Below are 14,316 nucleotides of genomic sequence, written 5' to 3' on the forward strand. Positions count from 1 at the left end.
ACAGTCCAAGCCAAGGTGGTCACCTGCACCTCCACATATCACATTTTGTCCAGAAATGCTTATCTAATAGATCCGTGATTCCGAAACCTTGGTCTTCCAGAAGTTTTGGACATCAGCTCCCAGAATTCCTGACTGTTGGCCAAGCTGGCTGGGGCTACTGGTAGCTGAAATTCAAAACACCTGGAGGACCAAAATTTGGGAACCAAAGCTAGGCAGCTAGTTGTTTTACAGATGTTTTCCATTGTAACTCCCATAGTCACAGACCACCACCCTCACTATCTAGGCTGATAGAAAATGCAAACCAAAACATCAAGAAAGCACTAGATTACATATCCTTGTGACAGATTTAAAAAATCTGTAGCTCTGTACTCTTGAAAAACCAAGAGATAAATTATCCTCTTGTACCTGGGAGGAGACCCACTTTAACATAGCATCTAGCAGGGATGTTGCCATAGGGATAGCATGCTTGCATCTAGCAGGGTTGTAGCTGTGGGGGTAGTAAAATGGGGCATTGCACTCCAATAAGAGTTCTGACTCCCACATTAAATTTTCCTTCTAGCATGGTAGAGAGCAAGTCACTGAAAATCATTCACAGCTAGAACTCTTACATTTGCTGTGTTTTATTCCATTGGTAACTTTGCCAGTCCCTCTTTTTTGGATGCTTAAACTATGTTTATAAATGTTCAACTTAAGTATTAAATCTCTACAATGCTAAAAATATGGGAACTGAATGAAAATTTCAATGGAGGGGTAGAATTCTTACTTTATGACAAGGCCTTCATCCCCCACCCCCTGTAGTTACATCCATGGCATCTAGTAACCTTTCAAACTACAAATATTTAAACATGAGGCTTCCCAACAATTAAATACATATCAAATTTACCAGTATCTTACTTTCACTATTAGACAAAATAGTCCATCACCATCAAAAGGCCAGTTCAGTGGAATTGTTTCTCTCCAAAACAGGAAAATCCTCAGCTCAGTATTTTGGCTGTTGGAACCAACCAGGAATGCAAAGATGCTTTGGGAGGTATTATGAATCATAGAATCGGAAGAGACCACAAGGGCCATCCACTCCAACCACCTGCCATGCAGAAACTCACAAAGCACCTCTGACATGAAGATGCTCTGAAACCTAGATTTCACTGAAGTAGTTAAAATATTGTAAGTTGGACTGAAATGGTGATTTTTATTTCCAAGTCTGTTTGTGTAATCTTATACACTCCTGTGCTCTGTCTCCACCTTTTTCCAAAGAAATTTCTTTTCATACCTTGACATTTTGTTTTGAAAGGGAATTCCTCACTTAACTCTTCCCATCTGCTAATATTGCATGATTATTTTAAGCTACCCCTTGGGACAGCTCAAAAGAGTTGTTGTTTTCTGTGTTCACACACACACACACACACGCATGCACACACACACACACACTCACACAAAGAGGAGGGGGAGGAGAGAGGAAAGGAGATGGTCTAAAGAGCAAGTAGTCCTTGTTTAAAAGGTCTTGGATGTCCTTACATGGCTAAATGGTGTTCAGCCTGTAAGAACAATCTACTAGTAATTCTTTGGGATGGAACCTCTACAGAAAGGGTTTTTGCTGGTTAGTGAAAATCTACTCCACACACATTGTCGTCACCCCACCCCTGTATGTGCACTGAATGCATACATGCATCAACCTAGAGAAAAATAGCAGTATCACTCTGTACAATCTAGCACTGAGCACTATGTGTGTCTCTGGCTATTATCAGTAATGGAGCTTGATAGAGGGAAGCTATTTTAAGAACATCCCAACTGAAAACGTAGCAATCTGCATCTGTTTAATTTTGTCTCCTATATATCTGAAGAAATGAGACTTTTAAAAAATCAGAGCAAAGAATACCACATTACTGTAGTCCACTGATGCAAAGTTACTTTCATGTGCAAATACATTAGCTAACCTTAGATGCACAATCACACACTTAATTATGCTGAAAATGCAATTACACGGTCATGCCCACCTAACCTATTATTTTTCTTTCTCCCTCTGTGCTATCATTCAAGGTCTTTTCTAATCTCTTGGCCTTTGCAGACACCTGTTGAAAATCTGGAAGCCGATGTAAATGAAATCATATACCTAATTAGGCCATTCAATTACTAGGTTCTTATCAATGGAACACAAGGTCATGTTTCTCCAAAGTTAGCCCACAAAATACACAGCTATCAAAACAGTTGGCACATGTTCTGTTGAAATAAACAAGAAATGATGAGGCCAGAAAATGGGAAAGAGATGAAAAGAAACATAATCTGAAATGCCAGTTCTTAATTTCTTAAGGATGCTCTCTGCAGAAAATGTGAGACATTTGAAAGGAGGAACAAAGAAACCCAGGTCAAACACCAAAAAAAGACCTTCACATATGCAAAATCCAGTTATTTGAGGTCCTTCAATTCACATACATACTGTGTCGCACGTGAAAAGCTTTTCTGTAATGTGATCTTTCCTACTGGGGACTCTGCATAACTGTTCTAACCACACGGGCTCCTGTTGATGAACATAATTTTTTCTTTATGTGCTCTTTAACAGTATGTCTCACAGACTAATAATGTTCAGGCCTGTGAAAGTCACACAAACCTACAGAGCAGTATGCCACTGCATAAGAGTTGGTGGACAACATGACCAATAAGGTCCTATTGTACTGATGTCCTGCTTAATGCTTCCAATAGGCACAGTCTGGGCATTGTAGGAACAGAATGCTGGAGTAGATGGGCTTTGGTCTGAATCTAACAGGGAAAGTCTTATGTCCATATATTTAAATGACCAGAGCAAATATGACAACTATGAAATGCAAACCAATATTTTCTACCTTCAAGATGGAGAAACAGCTTTCAGAGAATTAGCATAAAATATGGGTAGGGAGGAGGTATGGGAAGAATAGTTAAGAGGTCTTTTTCCTCCTAGATTCCATGGCTGGACTTTGTCAACGAGGAGAACAACAGGAAAAAAAGTGCACATAACTGAGATTACAGAGAATATGGTCCTTACTATACTGGGGAATGAATAGCATAGATAGATCACATAGACAATATCCCTAAAGCAATTTCCAATTTGAGCACTGAGGGAGAAAAAGAAATCTCAAAGACAAGAACAGTCACCACATTAGTGCCCCTTCACTGTACATTTGCAAACTGTCTGTTAAGAGTCTCTCCTACATATTTTATAAGCATTTTCAAATAGTTGTTGAAAACAGATTTTAATCAGAGAGACAGACCTATCTCGTTAAAGCCACTGTAGCCCAGCTCTTGCCTGCTCAACCCCAATTCTTCAAGGTCCAAACATTCAAAACCTGGTGGACACTGGTAACCTTCTTCTGATGCTTTTGAACAATGTGTGTCTGGGATTGCCAAATTGTTCCAGGTTATGTTTCTGTTGAGGGGGAAAAAGAGAATTTTTTCAGTTCAACTAAATTAGTTCAACTAAATACTTGAATAAGAGTCTTACAATAAAAGCTACTCATGCAAAAACATATATCAGTTTCAAGAGGATTTTCAGAAGATATAACTTGAACCACAGTGGAAATCTGGATCTGGATGAGAATGTCCTTGCCCTCTGCCTTTTAATTTTTTTAACTGTATTAGTATTCTCAAAAGGATGCTTATTTACAGGTTTTCCTGACAATTGCCCATTTAAGTAGTCATATTGATTTTGTCATAGACAGAAAATTCATAGATGTACATTCTTCTTGGAGGTCTTACATTCTTATGATTTAGCTGTTAACCGCACTAAAATTGATTAATGTGCAAGAGGTTTATAAAACTAGTATAATGCTGAATCCTGTTTCTGCAGTACCATCTGTGTAGTTCTAGTCTTCTTTTCTTAAATATTCAAATAGCTATTCTGCACAGAAATATCATAACTGGCAGAAAAAATTAGCTGACAGGCCATAAATGAGAAATGATGGTTAACAGTACAGTTCCCAAGTGAGGAGCAGTCTGCTACTCTTCTCTGAGGAATTAGCTTTGGGAACTGGGCTCTCCGTTTTCATTAAAATCCTGGGGACAATGTGAAATCCTCTTTATCAAATTCACACATCTCTATTCTCTGAAAGAAGCAAGAGCTCAAGAGAATAAAGAAAAGCTTTGCAAGCTTATCCTCCAGCAAAGTGAGATTTAGTGTTAGGCAATACACCAAAGAACAATGAGAGAAAATACAGTTATTGCCACAAAGTAGCTATACAACCAGAGGTAAATACCAAAATAAAAACAGAAGAGAAAATTAATTGACTTGGATGTGTATTTCATAGCCTCAGTCCATTTTCCTTTGGATCAATCCTACTTATTTCTTTTGTTGTTGGTTTTTTGTGTGTGTATTTCTCCCTATCAACAAAGCTTGACGCAACAGCATTTTAGTGTCAGAAAAAAACATGTTAGGAGTTAAACTGAGAGAAAATGTGATGGTCGTGTTCGCTGTGATGATGATGATGATGATGCACCCAAGGCTACATATAGATTTATGGCTGGAAGGATGCTTGGAGGTCACCTAGTCCAACAACCACCCACACATCCCACTCCATGCAGGATACAACTTTCCTGATAGTTTGTCATTCAGTCTCTACTTAAATACCTCCAAATCCCTAAGGCAGAGGACTCAATTCTCCTCTCTTCTTGAACTTTTCACCTATTGGTTCTAGACCTTGGCCTCAAGGCAGCAGGGAATAAATCTGTTCCATTGCCTGCATCACTGTTCTTTATATATTTGAAGAAAACTATCTTGTCTTACTTTCCAGTTTTCCTCACAGAACCTGGTTTCTGGACTCCTCAGTCTCCCAGAAATTCTTTTCTGGGCACACCTGAGTTTGTCAGTATCCTTGTGAAATTGTGGTACCCATAACTGGACAGAGTACAAAGAACAATGGATGAAGGTCACCCATAGCTTTGATATTTGGGGAGAAAGAGGAATTTTGGTCCTGCAGGTTACTGTGTGGGAAGGGGAAGAGAAATGCTGCACATGATAAGAAGAGGAAATGTATAACTATACAAGTATAAGAGTGGTAGGAAAATGGCTTGTTCTGTATGTAGAAGAACCACTGTGGTAATGTGAGTGGGTGTTATGGAAAGACTCAGGAGACCCAGGTTCAAATCTACACTCATAAATGATGTTGGGCTAGTCACTACATTAGAGTAGGGAAATAAATGTTCACTAATTCATTCTTGCATACAAGACAAAACATTCCAACAGTTTTTGCCCCATGCCTGGAGAGATTATGCAAGTTTTGTGCATTTGGGTTAATTTCTGCATTTTGTATAAATGGAAAAAAAATATTCATACAAAAAACCCTCTAGTTTTGCCCAAAACCTGTGATTTCCCCCCCTGCAAAATACACTACTTTGTGCATAAACTCTATTCTTTAATGCAACAATATTTAATTTTATTTTTCAAATAATTTTTTTTGGGGGGGGGCAAAATTGTGAAAAATCTTGCAACAGTCTGTCACTTTCTTGCTAGGATGACTTCATATATTGCAACACTCATTCTCTTTGAGAATGAGAAAAGTTGCAAGTATTTTCTTACCCACTTTCCTGCCTCCCTCACATCATATTGCTGTTGTGAGAAGAGGAGAAGGTATGGATGGTTTATTTTCTGGCTTGAGCTCCCTGGGGAAGAATAAAATATAAATGTTATAATAATGATCACATCTTTTTTTAAAAAAAATATGCCCCACTGTCTGGTGGTCCTTATAATCATGGTTGCAGTCTTATAAAGAATTATATGAAAATAAACCCCACTGATAACTGTGGGGCTAATTCCCAAAATACAAGAATGTGCTGTAAAATGCAGATCTGAAGCTATATCCCAGATGCCATAGTCTTCACTGGTTCTAAGTACATTAATACAAATATTAACAAGAGACTGAATAAATAAAAGTATGTCACAGAGAGAAGACTCACTAAACAACAAAGAAGATGTGTGGGAGAAAGAAACCCCAAAATAATGCTGAGGCTGAAGGAGCAACTGCCTCAGAAGAAATATAGCTAGATAACTGATTATAACAACAAGATAATGAGTGTGAAGAGTGCCTGGCTAGAAAGGGATTCAGAATTATCTCAAGGGAAAGAGAAAGAAGCTGATAAAAAAACATAAATTAGGACAAATACTGTAGAAAATACTGCATTCAATTTAAAAGAAGAAAAAGAAAAATCTTGTTAACTGTTAAACAGTTGGTTCAATTATACTGATCTTATTGGCATACATATTCAAACTTTTACATGGTCTATTATGTTTGTTTTAAAATTCATTATCATACCTCACTGCACAAGAATAGGCAGAAGTGTAACCATTTGTTACATTTAGGAAATCAAAGTGTATTTGCTCTAAAGTTCAAGGAGAGGCTACTTACTCTGTCATGATGTGCCTGACAATTCTTATTGGAAGGGCCTGTTCTCACTTACTTTTAGGCCTCAAGTGGGAAATGCTGGTATCAAGATGGTATTTAAAGGATACTTGAGAAAGCTAGAGTAAAGGCTTTCTATTGTCTGAGATGTGTTACTAACCAAGTTGAATGCAGCCAATCAGTATCATAGCCAATTGTTTGTTCCACACTCTGGTTGACATCCTTTTAATGGCATATACACAAGTAAGTTTCCCTTATGCATGTGTACGCCTTTTTGAGGGATACGCTGTGAACGTTGCTATTCCCTCCTTTCCTCTGCAGCACTCAAAACCCCATCCCTCTCCACACATGGCTCTACTCATGGAGAGTAGGTAGGATCAGAGAAGCATCTGGCAACATCCTTGTAGCCACATGCAAAATAATTACATTAGCATTGAGATCTTTGGAGGACCCCATCAGACCTACACACTAATACAATAATTTTGTGTCTGGTTATGGGGACCAGGTCATCCCTCCTTATCCACAGAGTTTTTATGCATGAGACATGGAATAGTGTATGTGGGGGATGCTTCAGAGGCTGTGTGGCGGTATATATGGCTCATCTAGCATACCTCTGCACACAAAACTACATGCTGTTGTTTTGCACCTTCCAGTCATATGGTGATCTTAAGGTCATCAATTATTTTTCATCAAGTGCTTTTCTTTGGCCCATTACAAATGGGCAGGAAAGTACGCGCAGAGCGCGTACTAGGGTTAGAAAGGGGCAGTGCTTCCGCACCCCCTAACCCCAGTGCACGCTCTGCGCGCACAAAATGGCAGCAGCCGTTCCACACGGCCGCCGCCATCGATATGTCATGACCGCGCCGCCTCTATACGGGGCGGTGCGGACGTGACGTCCTCGCTCCGCACCAGGGCGCTTAGTGCGCCCTTAGCACGGAGCAGGAAGGAGTTCCATTTCAGAGCTCCTTCCTGGTTTGGTCCACTGGGCACAGCCTTCACACAGCTGCGCCTAGCGGACCAAAGGAGAAAGGGGCCAAGCGGCCCCTTTCTCCTCCTCCCCGCTGCCGCAGGGTGTCCTTGGGGCTTGAAGCCTCAGAGACACCCCTTTTCAGGCTGCGGGGAAGCGGCCTTTTGCCACTTCCCCGCAGCCTGGAAAGCGGCGGATCGGGGCCTCAGCGGCTGCCGGTCTAGCTGAGGCCCCAATACACCGGGGAAAGGGGTGGGTGCAGCCTGCCCCAAACAGGCGGTCTGTAATCCGCCTTAGAAAGATTTGTTCAGACGGGGGTTGGTATTACCTTCCTCTGAAGTTGAGAGGATGTGACTTGCTCAAAGTCACCCAGTGAGTATCCATTGTCAAATGAGGATTCAAACAATATTCTCAAGAGTCCTATTCCAACACTCAAACCACGATGCCTTACTAGATCTCTATGACTACTTTGAGTCATACAGGATTGAACAATGATAACATGTGTGTGGGAAGGATTGGCTGATCTTCTGTTTCTCACACTTAGCTGTGAATGATCTGTTGTTGAAATTTACCATACCCTAACAGAGCAAGGGTATACAGTGGGACCTTGTTATCTGCTGGGGTTTGGTTCTAGGATCTCCCGTGGATACCAAAATGCATGGATGCTCAAGTCCCATTAAATATAATAGTAGAGCAAAAAGGTGCCCCTTATATAAAATGGAAAATCAAGGTTTGCTTGAACCCATGGATAAAAACTCCATGGATAAGGAGGGACGACCATATTGTAATACAGGCATGGGCAGAAGATAGATTGGGTCTACTAGAGGATCTCTGAATAATCGCAGTAGCCTGACAAGGATTTCTGTCTTTCAACTATTTAACAGTAGCAGTGACAAAATGTCTATATCTGGCCATCGAACAAAGAAATGCTGTGAAAACAGCACATTTCTGTCCTAAAAGTCTGTGAGTTGAATTAGTGTAACGAATCTGAGTATGTACTATTTGAATTCTATGCATTTCTTGCCCCTCTGGGCCAGTATGGTGGGGGTAGGCAACTGTGGTATGTCCAGGTGGCATTTTACTATCTTTCTAAGGCTGTCCATCACTGGACAAGATAAAAACAGAAATATCTGAAAGTCCACTTCTGATTTTGCTAAACAATGTTTGCTTGTTTGTTTTTAAAACATATTGAACAATTGAAGGGTCCCCTGCCACCTCTGGTGAATTCTGGAATTCTAAAGAAGATTCCATTCACCTTTTTTTTAAAAAAAGAAAGAAAGAAAGAAATTCCAAAAAGGGTGGTCTGGGGAATCTGTATGGGCTAAAAGCCTTAAAAAAAAGTCTCATGTACCCCAAGGGCTGCACACAACACACACTTACTAGACAAACATTTGGTTTCATCTGGAGGAAAAATATACAAATAATCCTTTGCTTTTTCAGAGGCCATTTCAATGCTGATGTTGTCCTTGTGAAGTCATTACTTATAGAGCAGCCCTCTTCACAGATCGTGATGACTCAGTTTGTGAAAGCAGAAAGAACCTCCCTACCATCGATGTCAAGGGGAATGGGTTAACTAGAAATTTGATAAATCCTGAGAGACAGTTTTTTCCCTAACCCACTAAACGTGTGTGTTTCTGCATGTGCCTTCAAGTTGTTTGTTGACTTATGGCAATACAGTGAATTTAACAGGATTTTCTTAGGCAAGGAATGTTCAGAGATGGTTTGGCCTGTTCCTTCCTCTCAAATATAGACCTCAGCACCTGAAATCTATTGCTGGTCTCTCATCCAAGTACTAAGCAGAGCTGAGGCTGCTTAGCTTCCAAGATCAGATGGGATCTGACGCCTTTAGGATATTTAGGCCCATTTTTCAAGTCAAGTCCTAGAAGAATCTGTGAGTTATTTGAGGAACTCGTTCCATTTTATCTTTCAATTTCTTGTTTAGATCTAAAGTATTAATGTTTAGATTTCACTTTTGGTTTAGCTTTGGTCGTTGCCAACCCACCAAGGCCCTGAGTGACATCCCATCCTGCCCTTCTACAAAGCCACGACTCCCCAGAGTGGAAATCAGTTAGGAACTGCTTGTTTCCAAGGTGTCTAGAGCCCAATGTAAGAGATGGAGCTCCCTCTACTCCACTCCTTGCTTATCTCTCAAGCAATAAGGAAAGAAAATGACAGGCAAGAAAGGTTTCACACACACATATACACAAACTTCGCAGGAAACAGCTGAGAAGAAGGACAGAGGGAGACACATCACTACCACAATGAGCTACAGGGGTAACAAAGTGGATCAGTCTATCTCTGTTCCCCCAGCCAGTACAGAGGCAAGCTAGGCTGGTGAAAGAGTGCTCCATTTTATCAGTCTCATAAAGCCAACCAGACTGGTAAAGTAGGATTCTCTTTACTTTGTTTGTTTGTGTGTGGTAGGGAAAAAGACAGACAACAAATGAGAGAATATGTACTATGGAGTGCATGGATGCACATAGATGAATGAGTCTGAAGTAGCCCCACTCACTTTTGTATTATCTCTGCCCATGAGAGGCACAGTGAAGAATGTGGCCACTTGACTTTAAAATATTTACTCACCCATCCCCTAAATAGAAAACGTAATGGGACAAAATTTGTGAAATACTGATTTAGACTTACCCTGGCTTTGTATCATTTGTTACACAATGATATGTGAAAGGTCCAAACATCTGAACTCCCAGAATTCCATACAAAAGGAGGAAGAACAGAAGAAATATAGAAACACTCCAAATTTGTTCTCCTGAACGCCTAAAAAGAAAAGAAAAACAATATATATTCCGGATGCCTGGTAGGTTCATCCATCGTTGATAATAAGGATCTCACTGTGTAGTAAAACTAGAGCCTTGTCTTTACAGGCCAAAAGGTCTGTCCCCCCCCCCCCCGACATTCTGGCATCATCCTGTTCAGATGCAGCACATTCCAAACCCCAGTTATGGTGTAGACAGTCCAAACTATGTCCAGCACATTCCGCACCAGAACTGGGGCACAACCAAGTTAATAAGAACTTTTAAAACTTACCTGTTGTTCTGGATCTTCCAGGAAAAACAGGAGCCCTTCATTTCTGTGCTTCATTGGTTGTCTGAATGGGTGTCCTGCTGAGCTACCAAGTGTGACCCAGATTTCTAAGGATCACTCATTCTGAGGTTAAAATGAGCTGCCCAGCATGTGATCATCACTGGGTACCTCATTCTGACCTCAGAGGTGAGTGACCCATGGCAGTGGTGGATGCACCATGTGGCTCATTAGGATGCCCATGCAGATAGCTGCCACAGCGTAGAAATGGAGGCCAAGGTAATGGGGGCCCAACATGACAGTTTCTGGGTCAGGATATTCCAGGTTGCCCCTGGAGTATCCTGGCCAGAGCAGACAAGGTCTACAGTATCCCAACAGAATTGTAGTATTTATACAATAATGTTCAAATGTATTTTTTCAATGCCAGCAATCTAACACACCTAGAATTTAGGAGAATAGAAGAGAGCCTCATGATAGAAGGAAAAAACACATTATGGTTTAGCCCTTGAGAAACAGCCTCCAAAGGAAGATAACTGGAAATGGGGGAAAATGTGACTAATCACAGGGCATTTTTGAGGACTTAAAAAATGGGGTATGATGTTCATAGCAAAAGCTAATGGGCAAGTGAGGAGTGTAGGGAGTTTATCACACACCTTCAGTTCCGCCATACTCCCATCGCCCCAGCATCATCGATCTGCAACGGGAGCCTCTGGTGGGATTGTGGATGGCTCTATTAAAGGAGCACACTTCCGTTTTCATCATGGAAGTGTTCTCGTAATTGTTTAAAAAAGAACCCTTTTTAAATAAAGGATCAAATCATTATCCGCAATCCCACCAGGAGGCTCCCGTCACAGATCGATGATACTGGGGCGACAGGAGCATGGCGAAACTGAAGATGTGTGATAAACTCCTAGGTTTCTACCCTCTCATATAGTATGTGGTTTACTTCCCCATGGTTTCTCTGCTCAAATGCTCTTTGCCTCAGTCAAGCTTCAGTATTCAAGTTTCAAAAACATAAGAACTAGTTATTAGGATTGTTCAGTTTCCCTCCATGCACCTGCTTTATCAGACATGCAAACCCTTGATATTCTTCAGTGTGTCACACTGAACTGCCACCTCACATCTAGACTGGCAAATCTGTTTGATACACTTTATCTCATTCCTACATAATACACCAGATATATGTTTTAATAATCTTACATAAACTTCTCAAAAGAGTATTGTACAAAGAGTAGGATTGGAAGGAAGTTTATTTAGTAACTCTGGCCATCTCTAATCTATACTGGGATGCTCAATTAACTTCTAGATTGCATCTACCATGATTCCTCACCACTGGCTATTCTGGGTTAGGATTGGTGAAAGTTGCAATCCAAGGAGAGACCACTGGAAAGATACATGTTACCTGATCCATATCTATGGTAACATCCACATTCATTGCATTCTTTAATATTCCAAATTTGTTAAGACATCTTGGGCCTAAACAAGTCATTAAGTTGTCTGAAACCTTTGTTTCCTTCCTCAGAATATGGTCTGCAGGCTGGAAAGAGAAACACGCAGGTTTCAAACAACTTACTGACCCTAAGACATTTCTTATATTTTTTCATACTTCATAATATAGGCTTAATATAAATGGGTTAATGAAAAACATTTAAGGAGAAATATATATTCGTCTACAACCATGTCCAATATATTTAATATATTCTTGAACAATCATGCTTATAAAGAGCAGTAAAGAATTCACTTACTTTAAAATGTTAGTTATCCTGGTTCTTGGCAATTCAAAGCGGAAATAGATCCTGAATGCTCGAATCATAATAAGTGGCCGTGGGATCCTCAGCATTCCCCAAGGCGACATCTGGTCAACTATATCGGCAATTTCAAACACCTAGGAACAAAAGGAATCTTTTTCCCTCTGATCTGTCCTGACCTACCATTATTCCTTAAGCTACTCTTTAAAATTATTATAATTTCTGCAGAACAACACAGTTTCCAGGACAATTATTTCCTGTGTTGATCTTTTTTTCAATGGACTTTCTCAAATAAATCCTAATATCCTCACTTCTTTGAAAACACCTTAAGCAAGTGTTTTTATAATTCAAATAACTCATCTGGAAACATCAAATATTGCACAAACTAAGTAATTTGCAAATCAGAAACTCAAAGAATGTAAATTAAAACAATCCAAAAGGAAAGAACAAAACAACAATACAGTGACCTAAAAACAGTAAAATTTCAGGTACATCAGATTAAGTTTTAATGAGCAAAAACTGTCTTACTCGGAGACATTTACAGAAGGTCCAGATAGAATTGTCTTTAGTTTTTAGGCTTTCCATTTTTACTCTTTTTTTTTTTTTTAATTCCCAGAGACAATCCTTTAAGGGAAAAAATAGCTACACAATACAATTTGAAAGTGGCTGGAATGATGCAGGACTTAACTGGAGAGGAAAAACATAAAGAAGTATTCAGGCTTGCAACTGCAGATAATGGTTAGTAAATGCTTCCGTTTTTCCCCTCAGTGAGAGAGGGGAAAGAAAGAGAGAGTCTGTGTCCTAAGAATGTTTGAAAAAATGATTTATCTAAGTTTGAAATAATATTAAATTATGTGTGATGAGGTCACAGTAAGCATTACAGATCTCAGGACTGGAAGTAATAGTATATAGAGATAGATATAATAGGATCGTGTAGAATACATATTTAAATTAAACCTTATTTTAATTCCGTAGTCTTCTGGCTATGCAACCAATGAACTGAAATGGAACAATTAAGGGAGATGGGTTCTGGGTAGCACTGTTTGACTCCAGAAAATTCATTGCTTCGAATGTGGGACCATAGGGATATCTTCCTGTTTTGTTCATCACTGAATAATAAGACTAACATTGCTAGATATAGCTTGGCTGTTTCTGGAAGAGAGCTTTCCCACTTAAACTAGGCTTTAGATCTGGCCCAGAGTAGGCCTTGTACTCCAGCTCTCATAATAACACATTATAATTACCTGTAAAACTAATGACACCCAGAGACAAAAAACCATGAATCCATCGAACACACACCAGCGATCCTTCACATAGGAGGTATCCCCCTATGGAGAAAAATGTAAATGGAATTATCTCAAGTATTTACATTGCTTTATGGAAATCCATTATTAAACAAAGTTACTCTTTAAAACATTGTATTTCTAATACAGTATTATAGCATCTGAAATGTTATGTCAATATAGTTGCTGACATGACAACAAATGCTTTATCTGAGACACACTGCAGTGAGTTTAACAACTTCAAAGACTCCTGTTTTTATTTTTTCCTCAAAAAAGCTTATACAATGCAGTCTATTTATACCATGAATATGTCTAACCAGTAGCCGCTCATAACACTTGTAACTATTTGCCTTTCATGTCAATAGCTAGTAACTGTAAGATACACTTTCTCCTTCTTGTATTGAACAAAATGAACTTCTAAGCAGTGCAGAAAATCATCTGGATAAATCAAAAGGTAGAAAAAGAACATAGGCATCCATCTTGTTTTTCCTAGACTGATAGTTCATGTAGCTACATGAATACCATCCCACAAAGCTATAATTTAACAGGAATGTATTTATTTTGTATATTACTCTTGCCTTATTTTGTCCCTAACAGCTGTATATTTCTTAGCTGAACACAAGCATATAGAGTTTATCATGTTGATTTTGCTCCTGCGATAGACATAGGATGTAACTTTAAGAAGGCAGATCTTATCGCATTTCCACCATCACTGGGGAGTACACAGCCATTTGCAACCCAGGCTTCTCCAGGCTCCTCCTGCATCTTTTCAAGAACAGGATTTTCCTGTTCTTGAAAGGATGTGGCAGAAGTCCGGGTCACAAATGGGCTGCATGCTCCCCAGTGATGGTGGAAATGCAATAAGATCTGCCTTCTTAAACTTACATCCCATGTCTATCGTGGGAGCAAAGCCAATGCGA

The 14,316-nt window shown here is 39.7% G+C and overlaps 1 protein-coding gene across 6 annotated transcripts in view; it reads right to left on the minus strand.

The window, feature by feature from the left end:
* NALCN (sodium leak channel, non-selective) overlaps window positions 1-14,316 on the minus strand; it is a 300,415-nt gene that overhangs the window by 230,277 nt on the left and 55,822 nt on the right. For all 6 annotated transcript variants that reach the window (XM_089511232.1, XM_089511233.1, XM_089511229.1 and 3 more), the window contains 4 exons: window positions 13,358-13,441; window positions 12,111-12,250; window positions 9,973-10,101; window positions 3,243-3,397 (listed from right to left, as the gene is read on the minus strand). In XM_089511232.1, coding sequence (XP_089367358.1) covers window positions 3,243-3,397; window positions 9,973-10,101; window positions 12,111-12,250; window positions 13,358-13,441 — 508 coding nt within the window. The remainder of the gene's footprint in view (window positions 1-3,242; window positions 3,398-9,972; window positions 10,102-12,110; window positions 12,251-13,357; window positions 13,442-14,316) is intronic.

The sequence above is a fragment of the Sceloporus occidentalis genome, unplaced genomic scaffold (genome assembly GCF_023333645.1).
Source record: "Sceloporus occidentalis isolate IW3139 unplaced genomic scaffold, rSceOcc1.0.p SCAF_2, whole genome shotgun sequence".
Taxonomy (NCBI): Eukaryota; Metazoa; Chordata; class Lepidosauria; order Squamata; family Phrynosomatidae; genus Sceloporus; species Sceloporus occidentalis.